This window comes from Macaca thibetana, chromosome 3 (assembly GCF_024542745.1).
Source record: "Macaca thibetana thibetana isolate TM-01 chromosome 3, ASM2454274v1, whole genome shotgun sequence".
In the NCBI taxonomy this organism is placed as follows: Eukaryota; Metazoa; Chordata; class Mammalia; order Primates; family Cercopithecidae; genus Macaca; species Macaca thibetana.
The window spans coordinates 118439987-118462965 of NC_065580.1; the positions used below are offsets into that span (position 1 = coordinate 118439987).

The 22979-nt window shown below is 41.8% G+C and overlaps 1 protein-coding gene across 5 annotated transcripts in view; it reads left to right on the plus strand.

Moving 5' to 3' along the window:
• Positions 1 to 22979, plus strand: part of ABCA13 (ATP binding cassette subfamily A member 13) — a 504903-nt gene that overhangs the window by 130168 nt on the left and 351756 nt on the right. For all 5 annotated transcript variants that reach the window (XM_050785548.1, XM_050785549.1, XM_050785550.1 and 2 more), the window contains 4 exons: positions 4499 to 4693; positions 7584 to 7748; positions 8745 to 8922; positions 11281 to 11420. In XM_050785548.1, coding sequence (XP_050641505.1) covers positions 4499 to 4693; positions 7584 to 7748; positions 8745 to 8922; positions 11281 to 11420 — 678 coding nt within the window. The remainder of the gene's footprint in view (positions 1 to 4498; positions 4694 to 7583; positions 7749 to 8744; positions 8923 to 11280; positions 11421 to 22979) is intronic.

A 22979-nucleotide genomic window follows, 5' to 3' on the forward strand; every position in this document is an offset into this window, starting at 1 on the left:
ATGAGCAGCTGGGCAACACGGAGGCCATCTCTGGTGCTCTCCTCTGAATGCAATTTGGGTTTCGGCAGATGTCCAATAAACAAAGCTCTTGCTAAAAATGCAAATGCCTCTCCTAAGGATCTTTGTCATTTTTAAACCACATAAATACCCAGATAATTATCTAAGTGGCCAAGTGTGTATGAGCCAGGCTCGCAGGGCAGAGAGGCATTGCCCTGGATCCTCAGCCCCCTTCCAGCTTTCCAAGCCAAACACGGACACATAGGAAAATCAGCAGGAACCTGGCATTCTGTTTCTGATAATTTGCAGCATTAGCCTATGCAAAGCCTGAGATAAAAGGTGCCTGTTTTGCTTTGAATAGAAATCACACAAGATGTTTTCAATCAAGCACAACTCAGTGTTGTCTTTGTTTTTCTAAACTTCCTCCCCTCCTACCTACTCTCAAACAGGAACAATGAACACAATACAATCTTTAAAAGATAAATAGTAATATTTGGAAAACCACAGGAAAGGAGAGGGAGCAAATGTGCTGCTGGGGTTGTTGCTTCTGTACATTGTGACTGCGGAGCTTCCACATGACAGGGTGTGGGATCCTCTCTATTTGGTAAAAAGAGATGTAAACAATTTCAGGACAAATATTTTTTGTCCTGGGACTACACTCTAAAAAATGTATTAAATATGATCTTGCATGGGGACCACTGTGTGACATGCTAGAAAGTAATTAAGACAAATCTTCTATGGCAAATGCAGAAAGGACTCTTATTAGGCCAGCTTGGGTTGCTGCTCATGAAAAGCCAGGGCGAGTCCCCTGAGTTGGAGGTTTGGATGAGGCCCATATTCAGGGATGGTTTTATGCAAAAGCCTATTTTGTGGGATTGATCAAAGAGAGGCTCCTCTTGTGAAAGCAAAGGGTAGATGCCTATATTCTGCTCCCAACCTCCTCCTGAGAGCTTCCTCTTTGTCCAGAGACAGCGTGATTGAAAACAGTGGCATTAAGGAAAATTTCACCAGTGTGTGTTTGCACAATGCAAGTCCTATGTGAAAAAATGTCTTCTTGGTAAATTAGCGATGAAAATACTTAATATTTTTTCTTAAAGACTCAAAATGCACACTAGCATAGTAGAGTATCATAGCCATTCGTGATGATTAATTTTGTATGTCAACTTGGTTAAGCTGCAGTACTCAGATATTTGCTCACACATTATTCTAAATGTCCCTGTGCAGGTATTTTTTAGATGACAGTAACAGTTAAATCAGTAGACGTTGAGTAAAGATTACTCTCCATAATATGAGTCAGCCTTATCCAATCAGTTGAAGGCAAAAAGAAAAGAACAAAGTCCCCCAAGGAAGAGTAATTTCCGTCTCCAGGCAGCCTGTAGACGTGAGCTGCAATGTCAGCTCCTTTCTGGGTCCCCAGCCCGCTGGCCTACCCTGCAGATTTCAGGTTTGCCAGCTCCCACATTTGCATAAGCCAATTCCTTAAAGTAAATCTCTCTCCGTGTATATATGTTATGTGTCACTTAATGACTAGGTTCATTCTGAGAAATGCATCGTTAGGCGATTTCACCATTCTGTGAACATTACATAGAGGGTACTTACACAAACCTAGCTGGTACAGCCATTACACACCTAGGCTGTATGATATGGCCTGTTGCTCCTAGTCTACAAACCTAAACACATCTACCCTTTGCTTTCGCAAGAGGAACCTCTCCTTGATCAATCCCACAAAATAGGCTTTTGCATAAAACCATCCCTGAAAATGGGCCTCATCCAAACTCCCAACTCAGGGGAATCGCCCTGGCTTTTCATGAGCAGCAACCCAAGCTGGCTCAATAAGAGTCCCTTCTGCATTTGCCATAGAAGATTTGTCTTAATTACTTTCTAGCATGTCACTCTAGAGTACAGCAGGTTACTCTAGTGAATGCTGTAGGCAATTGTCACACCGTGGTATTTGTATATCAAAACATAGAAAACACAAGAACATATTTTACAATACCTGTTCTAAACATAGAAAAGGTACTGAAAAATATGGTATAAAAGATTAAAAAATGGTATGCCTGTATGGGGTACTTGGCAGGAATAAAGCTACAGGACTGGAAGTTGCTCTGGGTGAGTCAGTCAGTGAGTGGCAAGTGAATGTGAAGGCCTAGGACATGCCTGTACACCACTGTAGACTCAATAAATACTGTGTGTTTCTAAATTTATATATATAAAAAATTTCTTTCTTAAATCATAGATTAACCTTAGGTTACTGTAACATTTTTTACTTTATACATTTTATTTTACTTTTTTTTCTAAGATGGAGTCTTGCTCTGTTGCCCAGGCTGAAGTGCAGTGGCGTGATCTTGGCTCACTGCAACCTCCACCTCCTCAGTTCAAGCAATTACCCTGCCTCAGCCTCCCGAGCAGCTGGGATTACACGTGCATGCTACCACACCTGACTAATTTTTTTTGTATTTTAAGTAGAGACAGGGTTTCACCATGTTGACCAGACTGGTCTCAAACTCCTGACCTGAGGCAATCCGCCTTCCTTGGCCTCCTAAAATGCTGGGATTATAGGTGTGAGCCACTGCACCCGGCCAAAACTTTAAAATTTTAAAAAACCTTTGGACTCTTCAGTGATAACACTTACATTAAAACACAAATACATTGCACAGCTGTACAACTGTTTTCCTTTATGTCCTTATTCTATAAGCTTTTTCTATTTTGAGATTTTTTTACTTTTAACTTTTAAAACTGTATTGTTAAAAATTAAGACACAAACACACAGTCTAGCATAGGCCTACATGAGGTCAAGATCATGAATACCACTGTCTTCCACCTCCACATCTTGTCCCACTGGGAGGTTTTCAGGGACAATAACATGCATGGAGCTGTCGTCTCCTGTGACAACAATGCCTTCTTCTGGACACCTCCTGAGGGACTTGCCTGTGGCTGTTTTCAGTTAACTTTTTTTTAATAACTAGAAAGAGTATACTCTAAAATAACGAGAATATAGTGCAGTTAGTACATAAACAAGTAATACAGTCGTTTATTATCCTTGTCACTATTATGTACTATACATAATTACATGTGTGATACTTTTATTATGAATGTCAGTGCTTCAGGTTTGTTTACGCCGGCACTGCCACAAACACTTGAATAATACACTGGGCTACAACATTACAATGGCTGATGTCACTAGAAGATAGCAATTTTTTCATCTCCATTATAATCTTATGGGACTACCACCATATATGCAGTTTGTCATTATGTACCAGATAATGATATTTTGGTCAACAATGGACCCCATATAGGATGGTCATCCCTTAAGATTATAGTACTGTATTTTTACTGTACCTTTTCTATGTTTAGATATGTTCAGCCACACAAATACCACTGTGGAACAATTGCCTACAGGATTCAGTACAGTGACACACTGTACAGGTTTGTAGTTTAGGAGCAATAGACCATACCCTATAGCCTAGGTATGTAGTAGGCTGTATCTTCTAGGATGCTGTAAGTGCACGCTATGATGTTCACACAATTAAAAAATTACCCAGTGGTGCATTTCCCAGATGTATCCTTGTCATCATGAGACACATGATTGCATACACACACACACACACATGCATACACATTCTCTTGGTTCTGTTTCTCTGGAGGACCCTGACTACTACACCATTATCTATCTCTTAATGTATTTTGGGGACATTTTATGGCATCTATTGAGTTCTCCGTGCTCTTATTCAGTGCGCATGGTTCCTATTCACATGGGTTCATGCACTTCGGCCTCAGTTGGTCTGAATGCTTCACAGCAATTATGCCCATCAGGAGCAAAAATGTGGAGCAGGAAGTATGGTTTTTGTTTTATTTTGCTTTGTAATTTGGTATCTCACAAATGCCCTTAACTGAAAAGTATGCCCAAATGAAGAGGTATGTCAAAGGCTTTAATTGCGATGCATGATAGTAATAAACCAGAGACTAATATAAGTTGTCCTCAGTGCCTCCTTCTGAGTTTACTTGCTTTTAAAATATATATAACAAGCTTGGCAATCCTGTTTTCAATCTAAAAATGAAGGAGGCAAAAAATATCAGCTTCACACTGATGACAGTGAAAAGTGGAAGCTGATAAACTGAAAGCCCAGGGTAAGACTTAATATCAGACAAACAAGACACAGATGCTAACTACGAGGCTGGCGTCGGAGGGTCGGGGGCTTGGTGAGCATTCGAGTGAGCCTCGTGGAGAGCAGAGGGACAGAGTTTCAGAAGGGTGATCCAAAGACCCCAAGCGAGGGCAAATTTTATAAGAAGTCAGAGAATGATGTGGACACTTCAGAAACATTTCCATCAAAATGTTGAGAATTGAACCACAGTTTGGGCTCCCCGCATCTGCAGGTCAGTCCCTGGAGCCGGGAAACCCAATCTTGGGTGACTCCATGCTGATGAAGCTCCAGCCTGAGGTGGTGAAGCACACGATGTCATAGGTATCCTCACTTCTGATCTCTGTGCTTTGAAACAGGTTCTCTTCAGTGCCCTCACCGTAGCTCTGTCTGGAAAGTGTGATCATGAAATCCTTCGTCTCCTGCTGACATTTCCCAAAGGGGAAAAATCTCGGATCGCGACGCAGGAACTCTGTGGCCTGCCGGCGTCAAAAGTATATCCTCTGATTGTGTTGTTGAGTCAAAACCTGGATGTGCGAGCTTTCATTTACAAGGTATGGGGAGCATGCTGGCTCGGGGCGGTCCTCTGCAGGAGTCTGCTGTGGTGGCTGCAGATAAGTAGGGTAGTCCTGGGGGTGCTGCAGTGGGAGAGGAGCACCCGGCCACTCTGCAGTGGCCTCCACCAGCCTCTAGTGTCACCTGTTTGCTGACTCCAGAGTGGGGCTCAAGAAGACTTTGTTGTAATAAAGGGATGTTCAGGAGACCCTTCAGGGGGCCCTTGGAGACAGGTGTCAGGGCATTGGGACAGAGTTGTTGGTGGTCTCCATGCTCCACCATGGAAGGACCCACTGCAAAAACGCACCACCGCTTCCTAATGCCAGGGGTTCTCTCCTCTGTAAGGGCCACCTTCCTGGAGCATGTTTGAGGAGGCTGGGACTGCGCATGGTCCACTCCTGAGCGGCCCAAGTTAGGTGCTGCTCCCCGCACCATGGCTCTGTCAGTCAGCGGGAAGCATCCAGCTCTGCCAGGGCCCGCCCTGGAGAGAATGTGGAGGGGTTGGCAGCACAGGAAGCCCAATCCCCTGTGTGTGCCGGCTCTGTACTTGCCCTGTGATCCTCTGACAAGCAGCAGTGTGAGGGCAGGGAGGGGCTGGAGGAGGCCAAAGACGATGATGTCGGCAGGAGAGAGTGGAGAGTGGGAAGTGAGGAGGCCCAGCACTTTCCAGACGGGCCCGGAACCCATGTGAGGGTGACCCAGCTCCTAACCACAGCTCACCACTCTCAAGCTGCCCCTTCCAGAAGCTTCTCCTCCTTCTGGCCTCCATTGTTTGAATCTTTACTTAAGTTTCCAGAAGCTTCCCTTCCTACCCTTAGGCATTGATCTTGCTCCAAGTACCATTGTTTTCCCTTTAGGGAAGTATTTCATAACCTCTGGGTTCATTAGAGGGGCTGCAGGGTTTGTAGTATGGTAAGGTGGCTGTAGGCACCCCGAGTCTGGGAGAATAGTTTTAGAGTCAGCAAAGGGTAGATCTGCCATTTCAGCCACGCATAATTTCCTTACTTTCTATTACTTTAAGAGTCCAGGGGGTAAATGTTGGAACACACACACACACACACACACACACACACACACACACACACACACAGAGAACAAATACTTGTTTTCAGAACGATTACATTTTAAACCCATAAAGAGGAGGATAAACATTTCTTGCGTACCCATAATTTGCAAACCCACCTCTATCTTGGTGGAATTCATATTTCTCGCTAACGTGCTTATGGTTTAGCTCTGCCTTTGCTCACCACAGCCTCTCTTCCAACTTTGCAGTTTGCCTTGTGGGAAACAGAGCTCCCATTGGCACGATGGTACTTTAGTGGCCACTTTGTTATGTGCACAAAGGTCCCCGATTTGAAGTAAGTGCTTGTAGAGGCCCACATAATTACTTCTACAAGGGCCATCATCTGTACGAAGATTCTTTCGAAGGATAAGATAGTGGGTTAGATTCAGTCTCCCAGACACAGTGAAAATGACATCATCATTAATAACAACAGCACTTGTTTTTCAGGTACCTTCTATATGCAAGGCTTTATGAAAGTTGATGAAATACGAGATATTGCTCAGGATGCTAGGGCAGCCCCACCTCCATGTGAGGGTCACGTGCAGGTGCAGCTCACTCCCAAGTCCATGTACTTTCTGATTCACTCAGCTGACAATGAATTTCTGAAGCCTTCAGCAAAGCACAATTTGCTATATTAATTTGACACATCAATCTGGTCTGTTGGAGCTGCGCTGGATCTCTGTCACTCCCCACTATAAGTCAGGGACCAGTCACTGTGTGCCACTTTTTTAAAGGGCAGCTGTAATTAGAAAGATGAGTAGAAAAAGTGACAAAAGTTACACACCATTTCTCCTGCTAGAGTTGTCTCTGTAGTACGAACGGACAGAACTCCATCATTAGAAGCAGAGTGCTTCTGTGAAGGATGGAGCTGTGATCTCGGAGCCCTGGAAGTCATCTGCAGAGCTAGCAGCTAGAACACTAATGGGCAAAAATAAGAAGCAGTGACAATTGGGTTCCTCTGCCCCAGCCTGGAAAACAGAAAATTCAGTATGCAAATGACCGTCGGTGGAAATTAGCTGTGATTTTCCCTGCTCTGTGCAAAGAGCTGGCATTTCCTCATTTATCCATTCATCCAACAAATATTTATCGAGCAACTAATATTTCCTGCTTCTATTTTATTCCCAGTAGCTACATAAATGATCAAGACAGAAGAAAAGCCTTGCCCTGCTTCCAGTGTAGAACTGAGAATATGCAAAAAAAAAAAACAAACAAACATGTAAAATACAGAGCATTTCAGTTGGTTATAGCATAAGTAAGCTTCAAAGGGTACCGACATTTTTAAAGAATCGGGGTTAAATTCCCATCCCTAAACTTTTCTAACTGTGAGACTTCAGGAAGACTTTTAGTCTCTTCAACCCCCAGTTTTCTCATCCACAAAATGAACACTATATTGGACATCCGCAAGGTATTAGGAGGACTGAGATGATGTGTGAATGTTATGAATACAGTAAAGCAGTAGATTAATGTAAATTGCTTCACATATAAGGACTGCTCGTATTTTGAGCCTCTTCTCAAATTTCCACCTTGGTCACTACAAAGATACAAAGAAATATTTGACAAATGATTTGAATTTTAATGATAGATCACATTTGTTTCTAGTTTACATTTTAACAATGCTAGTGCAATTCAGTGTGCTCCAAAACACCTGAGCTATATATACTCCAACGAAGAGGACTTTCATATAGTACAGCAAAGGCGTCTCTGAAGTTCGAGACAGAAAATAATCAAATAAACAAGTTTTCCCAGCTCAAAAGATGCTTGTGAGGGTGAAAATACAGTGTTGGTTATTTCATGTTGTTTTGTTTTGTTTTTGTTTTGTCCTTTAGACTCTGATGCCTTCTGAAGCAAATGACTTGCTCAACTCCTTGTTGGATGTAGTTTCCAGCCTCAGCTCCTTGCTTGCCAAAGCCCAGCACATCTTTGAGCATCTTCCTGGGTTTCTTCACACATTTAAAATCACTGCCTTGCTAGAAACACTGGACTTTCAACAGGTGTGTGCTTCATCTTTGTCCCTAGGGAAATATTCAAATTTGCCCCTTCTTTGTATTTGCCCCTTTTTTCCTTTATCTTCCCACATCTAAAATTTGCATTAGAGAGCAAAATACCGGAATGGAAGTACCTCTTCATATCTCTGGAAGCAACAGCATAACATAGAATAAGGCCTGGCATCTCTCCAAAAACTGCATGAAACTGACACTGTTGATCCACATTCCGCCAGTGTGGAGATTGGGATAGTACATGCATTATCTATGAAGTAAGAAATTACTAACTCAATTATTGCACAGATGAGATTTCAAGGGCCTGTTTAACTTAATTCAGAGAGCAAATTGCTTTCAAAAACCTTAAAACATTTATTTCCTTATAAATAATTGGTTTACAAATTACAAATCATTTATTGCAAATGCAAACACAAACTTGATTTAGTTTAGTGGCTTGATATTAGGTTTTGTTTGAACTCTCTTTGCCTGGGATGCAACTGACTGGGCACGAATGAGGAGGAGTGTAGAATTTTTAGGGTTGGAGGTGCAGGATGAGGAGCAAGATAACAATGTTCTCAGAGCTGCCATGGAGACATATTGTAAGTCCATCATGTGATAGATAATTTGTATAGCTATAAAATATCTGGATATCTTGGTAGCATAGACACACATTAAGACTAGTAATTAGTCTGAATTAGTAATATTTTATGGATTAATAATTTATTACTGGACAAATAGTAAGGTCTTATCTGTGTGTGTGTGTGTGTGTGTGTGTGTGTGTGTAGGTATGACATTTCCCTCTTCTACCAGGTATGTTGGCCAGAAAAATTACCGTAGTGTTTCAAATGGTATCCCAAGGACAGAAAACTCTAAAGCAGACATTCGATTCTTTTGACTTGTTGAATATCTTGTACATTCAGTGGAGGAAGGAACTAGACTTTCAGAGGTATGTGAAGGAATTGTTTAAAGTCACAATGTAGTTGCAATTTAGTTTTCTTATTTTCTCAGGTTTCACAAAATGTCCAGGCCAGAAGTTCAGCCTTTGGTTCTTTCCAGTCTGTGATGAAGTTGGTTTGCAAGGACCAAGCATCATTCCTTAGCGATTCTAATATGTTCATTAATTTGCCCAGAGTTAACGAACTCTTGGAAGACGACAAAGAAAAATTCAACATCCCTGAAGATTCAAGTAAGATAGGATAGTAGTAATATATATATGTGTTTAGATTCATTTGTATCTTGATAATTGGCCCTACTTTATACTAAGTATTCTGTCTGTGTATAAGGTTGCTATACACTGGCATAAAATCTTCTGCTTCCACCTCCCCAAATGCTGGCATGGCAGCTGACTTTGAACAGTCCTAGTGTCTTTGAGCACAAACAAATCCTCTCACCTGGGTCACTAAGGAACTGTGTCACCAAGGAAGTGTCTAAAACACCTGAAACCCCAACCCCATTGGTTTCCCAGGCTAACCAGTATTGGTGAGGGTCCAGGCATAAAGACCATGAGCACTGCTTTGGTCCATGCAAATGGCTATATTATAATAATGAAGAGAACTTGTCTGTGGCCACCTCCAAATTTGCTCTCTGTGAAGCTCAGGTACAAGTGAATATGCACGATAGGTACAAATGAATGCAAATTAATATGTCATTTTTTGGCCCCAATTTAAGTGGAAACGTTTTCATTAGTAAGGCAGAATAAACATGCTGGTGAGGTTTTGAGGTTTAGACAGTTCAGCTCCATCAGTTGTGCATTTTTGGTCACGTTGTTTTATGTTTCTGCATCATGTTGGTTTCATTTATAACATGGAAACAGTAGCACCTAGCTCATAAGCTTGTTGTGAGATGCAATGGAGATGACGAGTATTGGCACCTTAGCATAAGGGTATAAAGGTATCCTAGTGTATCGATTTTCAATGCTGCATGACAATCATTGCACACTTAATGGCGTAAGACAACACACATCTGTCATCTCATAGTCTCTGTAGGTCACATGTTGGGATTTCTGAGTTAAAATTTTTAGTTTTGTACATATCATGACTATGCTTTTTTCTGCAGTAAAATTGCTCCTGTTCATATTAAGCTTGTAATGTAAACAGTAAGTCATTAAATTTCAGTAAGAACAACTTCTATAATTAATGGTTTAAAATGTATTATGTAGTCATATTCTTAATTTATACCTTAGAGGGAAGTATTTCCATCAATTTTATTGTACTTGTCAAATAATTTTTTTTCCTTTCAAATGGGGAGTTTGGGAAGATGAAAGTAACATTTAAAACAACCACAACAATCATACCTTGAGTATTTATAAATCACAGTATCAAATCTAAGATAATATTTTCATTTTATTCTTATAAAACTAAAATAATATTTTCATTTTAAATGTTCTCTAGATGGGTAAAGAAATAGTTATACTGAAGTATTCCTCGCTAGCTTAAAACCTTGTAAGATTTAGTTCCTACTCATTATGGTGATGAAATATCTACCCTCATCAGGTAACCATTGATTTAGACAATTTAGCTAAGTAAATCTTTAATTGAAATCAACTAGTATCACAAGATTCATGAGAGCCACCAAGAGGGATTCAGTACTTGCCTGAAAATAAGGCAATTTAATATGTCAAAATTAGGAAGTTTGATAGTTCTGCATGGGTTCCTTAAAGACAATTCAGTAGTAACCTGTAAAGCTGACTTCATAAGAAAAGCTCAGTTCTGATCTCAATATTGTGACTGTTGAAATGAGAATTTTCTTGATGAAAAACCAGATTTATTGTTCTAATTGTCGTTTTCATTTTCAAGTGTCCATGTCATTATTTAACACTCTTTTTGATTACTTAGTTTGAAAATGTAAGTCATTCTTTCCTGCCTTTGAAGTCACTTAAGTGAACACAGTATCATGAAGTTTCTTATGCGATGAGAGCTGCTGAAAACTGTAACAGGGGAAAAAATCTTGTTTTACCTCCTGTCTTTATTTGGTGTTGCTATAAAGGAATACCAGATGCTGGGTAATTTGTAAAGAAAAGAGGTTTGTTTGGCTCACAGTTCTGTGGACTATGCAAGAAGCATGGCACCAGTATCTGCTTCTGGTGAGGCCTCAGGCTGTTTCCACTCATGGCAGAAATGGAAGGGGAGCTGCCATGTGCAGAGATCACAGGACAAGAGAGGAAGCAAGAGAAGGGGAGGAGGGAGGTGCCAGGCTGTTTTTGTGTGTGTTTGTTTTTTTAGCAAGCAGCTCTCTTGGGAACTAATAGAGTGAGAACTACACTCATTACTATGACAGTGGCACCAAAACATTCATGAGGGATCTGCCCCCATGATCTAAAGACCTCTTGTTAGGCTCCACCTCCAACGCTGGGGATCAAATTTCAGCTTAAGGTTTGGGAGGTCAGGCATTCAAACTATAGCACCCCCAAAGTTCAGAGTCGTGTCAGAAAAAAATATGTCTATCATTGAAAATGAGGCATCCTGGATATGTGAATGTATTTCCCTATTAACCTAGGCATTGTGTATCATTAGTAATGTATTTTTTCTCTTTCTAATTGCAACAGCACCATTTTGCTTGAAGCTTTATCAGGAAATTCTACAATTGCCAAATGGTGCTTTGGTGTGGACCTTCCTAAAACCCATATTGCATGGAAAAATACTATATACACCAAACACTCCAGAAATTAACAAGGTCATTCAAAAGGTAAGTTAAAATGAATGAGAATCATATAGACCTTCCTAAATCGGGAAGGAATCTTTAAAAATGTCTGACATAATTATTATGCGCCTTGGATTATGTAAAAGGCTCTTATGTTGGATCTATTTCATTTTAGCCTGAGTGTTTTTCCTGTCGTTGTTGTTAAATCTGGATTTGCTGACTCCTTCCCTTAGAGGACACTTTGGGGGTTGGAGTTGTTATTTAGAATAATTAATGCAGTGAACTTACAGAACTCTAATTTTAAAAGTCAAGGACAATGAGACTGAGAGGAGGACTGTTTGGAGTAATTCCAGGAAAACTTGGAGAACAAATGCTAATCTGTTTTGCCTGGTGCATCCAACAATTAAGAAAGAATCAGACATGGTACATACAAACTGATGTATTAGCGTTAGTTAGTATTTTGGTTAGTGATGTTTCTGAATTCATTGTGAGGTTTTGCTTCACCCTTTGGAGAATAAGGTGAGATGAAGACACCAAAGCAGGGTTTACCCAAGAGGAAGTTAGACACTAGATGGCTCTGCTTATTTTCCTTTTCTTACATTGTTTAACCTCTCAAATCTGTTTACTGCAGGATTTGTTATTACTAATATTTGCAATTTCTTTTTAAATAATTGTGTTGTATTTTCCTGGAGTCTTTTCTTGCCAGCTGGGCACCTGGAAAGGGGACATTTTACCAAAGACATAGGAATAATTTTGTCTTATTGTCAAACACAGAAGAGAAGATATCTGTACTATTCATGTTAAACTTCCAAGCCTCAAGTAGTATTAATAACCTGGAAACTGTGATCATATGGCAGGGGATCATATAAGCAGTTAAGTCATTTTTTATCAAACTTGCCTTCACGAGTTTCGTGCTCCTGACCCATGGTTGCCGTGTGAGGTCACAGCACTATTTCCTGTAAGTTCCCTTTCCCACTTTGCCACCTACCTCAGGGGCTGCATTTACCTCTGCCTACTCTGAATGGTATTTGAACTTTAAAACATTTATTTAATGTTTTAAATTTTTGTTTTGTTTTGTTTTTTGGAGAGACGGAGTCTGGCTCTGTCACCCAGACTGGAGTGCAGTGGTGCAATCATAGCTCACTGCAAACTTGCACTCCTTGGCTCAAGCAGTTCTCCTGCCTCAGTCTCCCGAAGTGCTGAGATTACAGGTGTGTGCCCCCACGCCCTGCTAACTTTTTAGTTTAGTTTTGTTTTTTTGTAGAGGTGTAGTCTTTCTACTTTCTAAAAAAAACCTTGGAAGTGTCCTTTTGGAGGGGTATTTGCCTAAAGTCTGTACTTTCACATGGAACGGCATTGATCGCCATGTATGCTTGGTGTGAGCTGTTCTGTTGGGCAGGACCTCTGGCCTCACAGCTACCATCCCGGGACTGGAGCCTCTGCACCATTATTCGAATTTCCTTAGTGTAGTAAGTTTTTTAGGGTTTTGGATATTTAAGGAATTTCACAGAAAATGGCTCCATATCACAGCTCTATTTTAAATTCAAAATTTAAAAATAGGCCATGACTTTAAAAAATGGTATGCTATATTATTATGTTAATATTATTAATATATGAGTACAGCATTGCATATTATGCTGTATTCTGCGGTATAACAATTAGTATGATGATCTCTGCTTTTAAAGAGCTCACCCTATTGTGGGGAAGAGAAGGCAAATAGCTGAAGAAATAATTTAGATATACTATGCTGTAAGGACCATTCAGTGCAGCAGAGGCACAGGCTGGGTGGGGCAGCTGGTCTCCCTGGAAAGAAAGACTGGGCAAAGCACTTGGAAGGACAGGTTGTATAAGCCCCTGTGAGGTGGAGATGGGAGGACTTTGGGCCTGGACAGAGGTGTGGGGAGGTGCTAAGCCCCACATGTGTGTTCTGAGAAGGATGAGAATTTTTGAAAAATCACCAGACTTCACTGGTTCTTGCTTAGCCCCTTTTAGATCTTACAGGCAGTGTTAAGAGTTGATGTCTTTTTCACTTATTTAAAATGGCTAACAACTTTGTATGCAGGTGTCCTGGTTTTGCACTTATAAAGCTGATTTTACGGCATTGTACCTGGGATGAATTATCCTAACAGTCAGCCACGGCTATTTGGTTTTATGAAAATTGTTTCTAGTCATTACACTCATGGTCTAAAGTCCCGCAGAGCTGGGAGATGCTTGTAGCTTTGCCACTTGGGCTATGTGAAGCAATATTATCTACAGTGTTGGAGTGGCCCATGCTATAAATTATTTAAGACATGGTCTTTTTCTCTCCATTACTTCTTGTTAGGTGGAACCATCTGAAGTTGCCATTTTTGCAGGAAAAAAAATCTATAAAAGTTGGTAATTTCATTTGGTTTGACTTGTAACAGCACAGGTGGCACCCAGAAGCATGATGCTGTAGTAAGAAACGTGTGTGTGTGTTGGAAGGCTGGATTTTGGTCCCCGTTTTCCTAACTCTCTGTGACCTTAGGCTTATTGCATTCTCTTTGAAGGACTCTTCTCTGTCTCTGACATGAAAGACTTGAGTAGATCTGTGATTTTCAGTCATCTGGGCGATGGCTCTTCATGGAGGATGCATCAGAATTACTCAGGGACCATTAGTAAGGCCTTCCCCCTTCTGGGCTCTGATATCCCCCGCCCTGGACACTTGCACCCATCACATCCATCCATACCCTTCCACGGAGCTGTGTGCACCTCCATCTATCAGCCTTAAAGACAGTGGAAGTCAAGCACTTTCATGAACCAGAAAAAAAAATGATGGCCAAAATTTCTAGAGAGTGTTAAAAGATAAACTTAGGGACATTAAAATTTCAGTAAGTTTATTTGAGCATTCAGTTATTCATGAATTAGGCAATGCTAGACAATTCAACCCTCCACTGACCATGTTGGGGCATGGGATATGGGGTAATAGAAGAAGCATATATAAAGTGTTTGCTGCAGCAAGAGGGAGAAAATATATTTGTTAAAGTCAAAAGTCCCTAGTTGGAGGTTAGTTGGAGGTTTCTGATTGGTTAGTCTTAACTTTTGTTTTACTGTTTGCATTGCACTGGGTTTTGGTTTGCTTACATAGGAACTCAAGGTGCTACAGCCGTCTTAGCTTAACAGCCTCTCGATCAACTATTTTAACAGGAGTTAATTTAACTTATACTTCTAAGGGTGTCAGACTCAGTATTTGCAAAGGAATTGATGGTATTTCCATGTTATTGGTCAAGAGATTCCTCCAATGCATTAGTATGCTCTTTTTATTTTGTAGGTCAGAGTTGTGTTTGGTTTTGGCCTAGGCTGATGAAAAATTGAAGAGCGATGTGTAGACACAATGTGAGCTTGAACGGAGCCTATGAAAGAAAAACAGATAAAAGGATATATTGTTTTCCCAAGAATAAGTAGCATGCCTGAAATGATACTTCAGTGAGAATCACGAGGCACATTCTAGGCCCCTGCTGCCCAAAGTAGGTTTAGTTTGGGCTCCTACAGAATGTATAAGCCCATGAAAGCGGACCGTCTTGTTTTCATCTAGCTCTCTCCCTATTGGCCAAGTTATTTGAACTGTCGTGCTCAGTGTCCTCCTTTGTGAAACTGGGCTAAATCATAACTCTCTCTCAGTGCCATTTGGAAGTGTAAAAAATATCAGAAATAATATTCAGAAAATAGTAAACCAATGGGATCTCCTCCCCTAAAAATGTTATTCAAAGAAATGCATTCTGCCATTGTTGCCTCTGGGGAGTGGGGAAGACAGATGTCACTTCAGAAAGAAGAAAGAGATGGTAGAGGCCAGTGGTTCCAACCAGAGTGGGGTCAGAGAAATTTTACCCAACTGGGCACGTGTGACAGTATCTGAAGATATTTTTAGTGTCACACGTAGAAGGCGCTGCTGGCATCTGGAGGCTGGAGGCCAGGGATGCTCCTAAACATCCTACAATGCACAGGACAGCCCCCACCCCCAAACAAACAATGATCTGGTTTACAATGTTAGTGGTGCTGAGGTTGAGAAACCCCAGCCAGACGGGAGCAGGTGGGAGTCCCTGGGAAGAGAGGGATGAAAGTAGAGGAAGTTAGTGGTCAGGTGGGCATCCTGGCTTCTCCTCTCCTGGTGACGGTCCCAAAGAGGAGCTGTGGGATGATAGAGGAGCTGCAAGCTGAGGGCGTTGGCCCTACCCATGCGTCTTGGGGGATAGTCCCTGTGTAGGCCGGCCCTGAGCTAGCATGTGCTCCTAGCAGTGTGGCTGAGCAGAGGAAGGATACCTGAGTTAGTGTCTCTGAGCATGGAGTAGAAGGGAGCCAGATTTCCCTGACATCCATGTCCTGAGCCAGCAGGCCTTGGGGACCTGCTATGAACCAGCTGCCATGAGAGCGAGGTGGCCTCACCACCGAGCTGGCCTAGGCCAGGCTGGCAGAGGAGATGGCTAAGACTCAGAAAGCAGGAGCTGAGGTGAGAAGGAAGCAGCAAGGGACAAGGCAGTGCCAGACCCCGAGGTTCCAGGTAAGATGTGGGCCTTGGCAGCACCACAGATAGGCAGATGAGGCACATGGCTGTGGGAGTCCTGGGCCCTCCACCCCTGACTGTCACCAGGCTACCCCTGGAGAACATCAGCGGGTTTCAGCATTCACCCCAAAGAGCCTGAATCCCTCAGAAGATGCTGTTTGAACAGGGAGCCACTGTCAGCTGTCAGCAGGCGATTTTAAGACTTTGTTCTCTTTTCACCATCCCCAGTGGGTAAAAAGTGGATCAGCTACAGGAAATAGAGAATTACATTTTCTTAGGAGCCCCAAGCAGTGGAGTGTTAGATATTTGGCTTTGTGGCATCGTATGTCTGTATGTATAACATCAATCAGGACACAGAGCAGGTCCCATAAAATGGCAGCCCTACCGTGGGCACCTGCCTGATCCTCTGTCTGGAAGCCATCCACAGAGGAGGGACTCTGATAGTTACGTTTGTTTCCAAGTCTTCCCATGCTGCTCAAGACGGCAAAGCTCTTCAGTAACCTTGTGTATCACTGCAGACATGGCAGCAGCCCACACCTATCTGGAATTTAAATGCCACACTTCCTTGAGATCCAGTGTGCCTGAGAGGCATGTCCTCACCTGACCACTGTGTTGGAGAGGTCCTTCCTTCTTTCAGGCTGGCCTCAGCAGGTGGCAGAGATCAGCGAGGGGCCACCAGCAGTGACCCAGGCAGCCAAGCCACATCTCTCCCCAAGCCCTCTCTCCCTGTCCTCTCAATGCCCAGGGCAGCCAGTGCTCCTACCTCAAGTTCCAGCTGTGGGGGGCTCCAGCTGTCTTTCTCTTGCCTTGTTTGTTCCTGGAGCTCATCCTCCAACCTTCTTAAGAAGTATCTTCTCTCTTCAAGCACCCCCTGACAGGCACTGTGTGTTTTTGCTTTGTTTTTACATTAACATAGAGTAAGTTCGGCGGGTTTTTTTTCGGTCAACAGCTCTCACATTTGTCTGGATCAGTACACAGAACAGTTCCATTGCCCGAGCCCACACCAAATCCCTCATTTTGTCCCTTGGTAATCACACTGTCTTCCCACCCTAAACCCATCTGTTCTCTGTCACCATAGGTTTTTCTTTGTGAGAATGCCCTATAATGGAATCATCATCTGTAACTTTGAAAGTGGTCTCTTTTGCTCAGTACGAGGGCTGCGATTCACCCAGGTCATTGTGTGTATCAGCACTTGCCTCCTCTTTATTGCCAAGTGGTATTCTGTGGTGTGGATTCACTGCAGTTTGTTCATCCATTCACCCACTAAAGGGCAGGTGGGTCTTTTTCTAGTCTTTGGCGATTATCAGTGGAGCTATTTTCTTGCTTTTATCACTACTTGAAATTATCTCATTGACTTACGGGTGTACTTGTTTATTGTTTGTCTCCTGCTGTAATACAAGCTTCATGAGGGGTGGGAGCTTGTCTGTCTTCTTGACCACCATCCGCAGCACCTAGAAGAATGCTAGGAATACCTTCAGCAGTGGCTACTGAATAAGTTAAAGAACAATAATTATTTGACTCTTGTACCCACTTGAGCCAAAGACATTCTGGTGTTAAATATATAAGGGAGATAGAGTAGACTATATGCTAAGCTCTCTGCCCCCTGTCAGAGCCAGGTCTTAGCTTTGCAGATCTGCAATAGCTTTGTCTGAGTTTAGCAGTAGTGAGTGCCATCAAGAAGATTATCTCCCATGGTCATTAATTTCATTTATGAGCCTGGACCAGGTACTGTATGTAGATTATCTCATGTATGCTTCACAACCACCACTGTAGGTAGGTGCTAATATCCCCATTGTATAGCTAGGAAAACCAAGGTTGAGAGAGGATAAGTTAGCTTGACCAGGGTCACATACACCCTGCAAGTGGCGGAGCTGGAATTCTGGCCCAGCATATTATTTTGAAGTCTTAGATATACTGCCTGTGATATGGTTTGGCTGTACCCCCACCCACATCTCACCTTGAATTGTAATAATCCCCACGTGTCAAGGGCAGGGCCAGGAGGAGATAACTGAATCATTGGGGCAGTTTTCCCCGTACTGTTGTCGTGAGAGTGAATAAGTCTCATGAGATCTGAAGGTTTTATAAATGGGAGTTCCCCTGCACAAGCTGTCTTGCCTGCCACCATGTAAGACATGACTTTGATCATCATTTGCCTTCTGCCATGATTATGAGGCCTCCCTAGCCATGTGGAACTGTGAGTCAACTAAACCTCTTTCTTTTATAAATTACTTAGTCTCAGGTATGTCTTTACTAGCAGCATGAGAACAGACTAATACAGCCTGTATAAGTTTTCTCAGGCTGCTGTAACACAATATCACAGATTGAGTGACTTAAACAACAGAAATTTATTTTCTCAATGTTGTGGAGGCTGAAGGACCATGATCAAGGTGTTGGCAGGGCTGGTTTTTCCTGAGACCTCTGGCTTGCAGACAGCCGTCTTCTCCCTGTGTCCTTGCATGGTTGTCCCTCTGTGTGTGTGCCCTAATCTCCTCTTTTTATAAGGACATCAGTTATATGGATTACAGTCCACTCCAATGATCTCTTTTTAACTTAATTGATTATTTAAATAGGATCTTTAAAGACCTATTTCCAAACAAGGCCACATTCTGGAATACTGAGGGTTGAGACTTCAGCATATGAATTTGGAAAGCACATAATTCAGCCAGCCCACAACAGTGCCTCTTTGGAATGATCTTTTACCATTTGTAAATGGAAATAATTAGAGCTGTCTATGAAACTTGCAAACCCTGTCCTTATGGTTTTGCAGCTGGTTATGGAATCATATTGAAAAATAGTAGCCCAGGGAGGCTAGTATGCTAATTACTACAGGAACATAGGACTGCATACTAAAAAAAAACCAAAAAACCAAAAAACAAAAAAACAAGCAACAAAAAAGTAGGAAGCACTTGGAAACCAGTTGCAGGTCATCTCTCAGCAGCCACCTGTCCTTGGGACCTATATGAATTCTTCACTGAACCTTGAATGTTCACAATGCATGGCATTTGTTCCCTGGGAACGTACCAGGACAGGGTCCAGTCTCACTCATCTGTGTTAACTGCCTAGCACAGTACAATGATGCACAGTGTTTGCTTGTAAATAGCTTGTTAAACTGCATTTATGTATGAAGATTTTTGTTGCAAAGCCATTTGGAGGAGGAGAAGATATGGTTCAAATTGCTTTCTGAATTAAAAATTTTCCCTAAAAGTTGAGCTAAACGTTACTTTCCCCTTCCCTTTGGTCACTGGAGACCTCCTCTGTCAGAGAACCAACAATGCCTTTTTTATTCTGACAAGAGTTTGCTCTGAAGTTACTGAAGCAGTAACTTAGACATGCCTATTCTTGGGAGGCCTGCTAATTTGTGCCTGAGCAAATTTTTGCAGACTGAGGATGGCTTGCATCTGGTGGCAGGAAAACTGATCCATAATGGCCAACTTTTAGTTTTCCCTGTAGTCTAGGTATGTTCTGTAAATAGGGCTTGGTGCTGGGTACATGAGCCAAGGACTGAGAACCAGGAACCTACTGGTGACTATGACCACCCTGTGGCTATTGTGCAGAACCCTACCTTACATGAGGCATCAAAGCACTGGCATCTCTGCCTTAACCTCCCTCATGCCCTTAGATTAGCTTCTGTGGCTTCTTCATACCTTTGCCAACATCACATCCCAACAGGTTTTTTTTTTTTTTTTTTTTTTTTTTTTTTTTTTTTCTTTTTCAAAAAATACAGAGTGTGCTTAAAACTGTCACTTTTGGTACTTTCAGTGATCTTGACATATTTAAGAAATTTGATTACTTTTTCTTTTTGGTCTTTTCATGGCATCTCATTTTTTGCTGTTTCCTGAGTGCAGTGTCCATTTTGTTATTAGCCAATGTATCAGTCAAGGTTCAAGCAGAAAAGAGAAAACTGGTTAAGTTTAATGTGAATAATTATTACTATAAAAAGGCATTGGAGTAACGTCAGATTGGCTATCAATAGTGAAGAGATCTCTAAATAATTCAACAATGGCAGATAAAGGGAATAACTCTTGCCCCTAGAGCTGGAGCAGAGAACCCAAGGAAGAAACAGAACTAGAAGTAGCTTCCCCATCCAGGCTTGAAATCCAGACCCTGCTGAAGTTAGCACAACCATGGCCCACAGTATGGCAGAGAAAATCACTGAGGTGAGTGGTAATTGCCATGAATCTGCACTCTGGGGTGTCAGGAGAAGTTCTACACTTCTCAACTCTGCAAGGCTATAGGGCATGCCTGAGGAAGTCATCTAGAGGGACGTGCCAGACCTGCAGAAATCCCTGGGACACCACTCTTTGGGATGCTGTGGATGCTGCCTATGAGAAGGTGCCATGTGCCGCTGGTTGTACACATTGCAGGAGCTGAGGTTCAGAGAAGCTAGATGTGGGGGAATCCGGGAGCTTGCTCCCTGGGAGCCTGTTGGAAGCAGCATGCCGGAATCTGGAAGAGAAAATCCCTCTTCCTCCACTGTCCCTCCAGAGCTCTCTTCTGGCAAAGCTTGACATTGCATTAATTGGCAAGGGAGAATGTCTAAAAGGCCCAACTTTATTATTGCAGAACAGGCAATGAAGGGTGAATTTCAAGTTGTGAGAAGGTAAATTAATAACTGGCCAGCAGTAAATTGGTTTCTTTGTTTTATACTATTGAAGTACAAAGAGTTTCCATAAAGCACGTGAGTTCTTAAATGTAAGTTTTAATTTGTCAAACATATATTGAATAGAGGGAAGAATTACCTGCTCTAATCCTGACACTGCTAAGAACTAATGTTGGTTGGAAACCTCATTTATGCCTTATACCTACAATAGGGGTTGGCAATTGTCATACACCTTTTGCAGGTAAAGAAAGTGAGTCTTAGGGGTAAGTAACCTTATCAAGAGCTGTCAAGAGGAGGCAGAGATGGGATTTGAAACAAAGACTGTTTAACTCTAAGGCCAATGTTTTATTTTTTCTGTCATATTTTACTCTATTCTCCAAGTAGAAATTCACATGTGAGTATATCTATTTCTGCCTCAGAGGAACTGCTTGTGGTATGAAGGAGATGTGGAGTCCCAGTGATAAGGGCATGGGGAAGACTGCTTCCTATGGAAGGAGCTGGCCTCAAGCTGCCAAATTGGAATATCAGGTTATGATGGGCAGAGATTGGCTGTCAGTCTCATCTATCTGGTATAGTGGATTCTGATTGGATCTGGAGCAACAGAGCAGGACAGATAGAGTTTTACATTTGCTCATAGTTCCCGAACTCTAGCATCAATAATTTTACTGTTTTAAATGCAGATTGAATCACTCTTTATTGAGCACTTACTTCTGTAAGGTTAGAGGAGCCATCATGTACACTGTGTTAGTCTGTCCTCACACTGTTATGAAGAAATACGGGAAACTGGGTAATTTATAAAGGAAGGAGGTTTAACTGACTCACAGTTTCGCATGGCTTGGGAGGCCTCAGGAAACTTACAATGATAGTGGAAGGCACCTTTTCACAGGGCAGCAGGAGAGAATGAGAACTGAGCAAAGGGGGAAGGCCCTTATAAAACCATCAGATTTCGTGAGAACTTACTCACTATCACAAGAATAGCATGGGGGAACTGCCCCCATGATTCAATTACCTCCTGCCATGTTCCTCTCATGACACATGGGGATTATGGGAAGTACAATTCAAGATGTGATTTGGGTGGGGACACAGCCAAACCATATCAGACACTTTCCCAAGTCCTCCCTCATTTACTTCTGACAAGAATCCCAGGGAGTAGACATTGTTAAATCCATTTTTATAGATTAAAATAGTAAGAATTGGGAACGTTTACATTCCCAAGTTTATTAGATGATAAACAGAAGCTCATGGCTTGAATCCAAATTTGGCAGACTCTGCAGCCAATTTACTTTCATTGGCCATATTTACAGTATTTGTTATAAAATAATAAGGATCCTGTATACTAAAGCTTCCTTCACTATCATCAGTTTGGGATACTGGGTACCTAATTGACCTCATTTTTTAAAATAACTTTGTGTAGCAATGCATGGAATTTCACCCATCCCCAGAATTCTGGCTGCCTTCACCTTTGGGAGGACGAGAATGAAGTCACACAGTTTAAAGATATTTATTTGTTCGTAAGCAGTAGAGATGGGAAACAACTTGGCCATCAATACAGAGTTTGGTGAATAAGATATAGACTGATCTTCAGGAGAATATCAGGCAAAGTGAAGAATATGCACAGGCTATTGCTAATATTGTCATTAAATGGACACAAAGCCTGATAACTAACTTCCATAGAAGTAAAAATTCTTGGGTCCACGATACTTATTAAAGATGAAAAATGCCAGTGAAGTGGAATCTGCCTAAGCCTGGAGTCTACATAAACCTATACAGGCTGGAAGTGCACAGGCTCTGCACATATGTGGGGCTACTTACAAGTGCAGAGCAATGGGGAAGGGCACTGGTGGGACCTTTAGGCAGGTCAAGGTCTTTCCCAGGGAGCCCCAGAGAGAGAACAAAATTCATTGCAATCCACTTTCTGACTGTAGGCATCGAATCAGTTATTGGAAAGCAAGTTGTCAGTGGTTCAGTGAGGCTCTCGGATGGGTGAAAGTGGCCAATATGGAACATTTTATCAAAACTCAGCAAAGTTGCTGAGTAGAAGTAATTACATTTTACAAGTGGCTTTGTTTGATATAATCTCCTATAAAATAGCAGTTCTCTAAGACTGCAGTATCAGTAGACCTGTGAATGTGCTTTTTCTGTGAGACTAGATAATATCCAAACCCTCAGATAAGCACAGATATTCCTCTTTTACTGACCTTGGATACCTGCGATTTTCCATCATTCCTCTTCCTGTCTGCTTGGAATTGGTGGTCTATTAGATACAATATTAATTAATTTATTAGTGAAATAGCACATTAGAACATGAGGAAAAATTATAAATACATAGTTAAAAAATAATTTAAAAAACCCAAGATGTATTTTAAGCAAATGAAAAGATGCTCAAATTTAAGTAATAGTAAGAGAAATGCAAATCCCCAAAATGAGATATCCACAAATGAGATATCATATAAAAATGGTAAAGGCTCAAAATTTGATATATTTT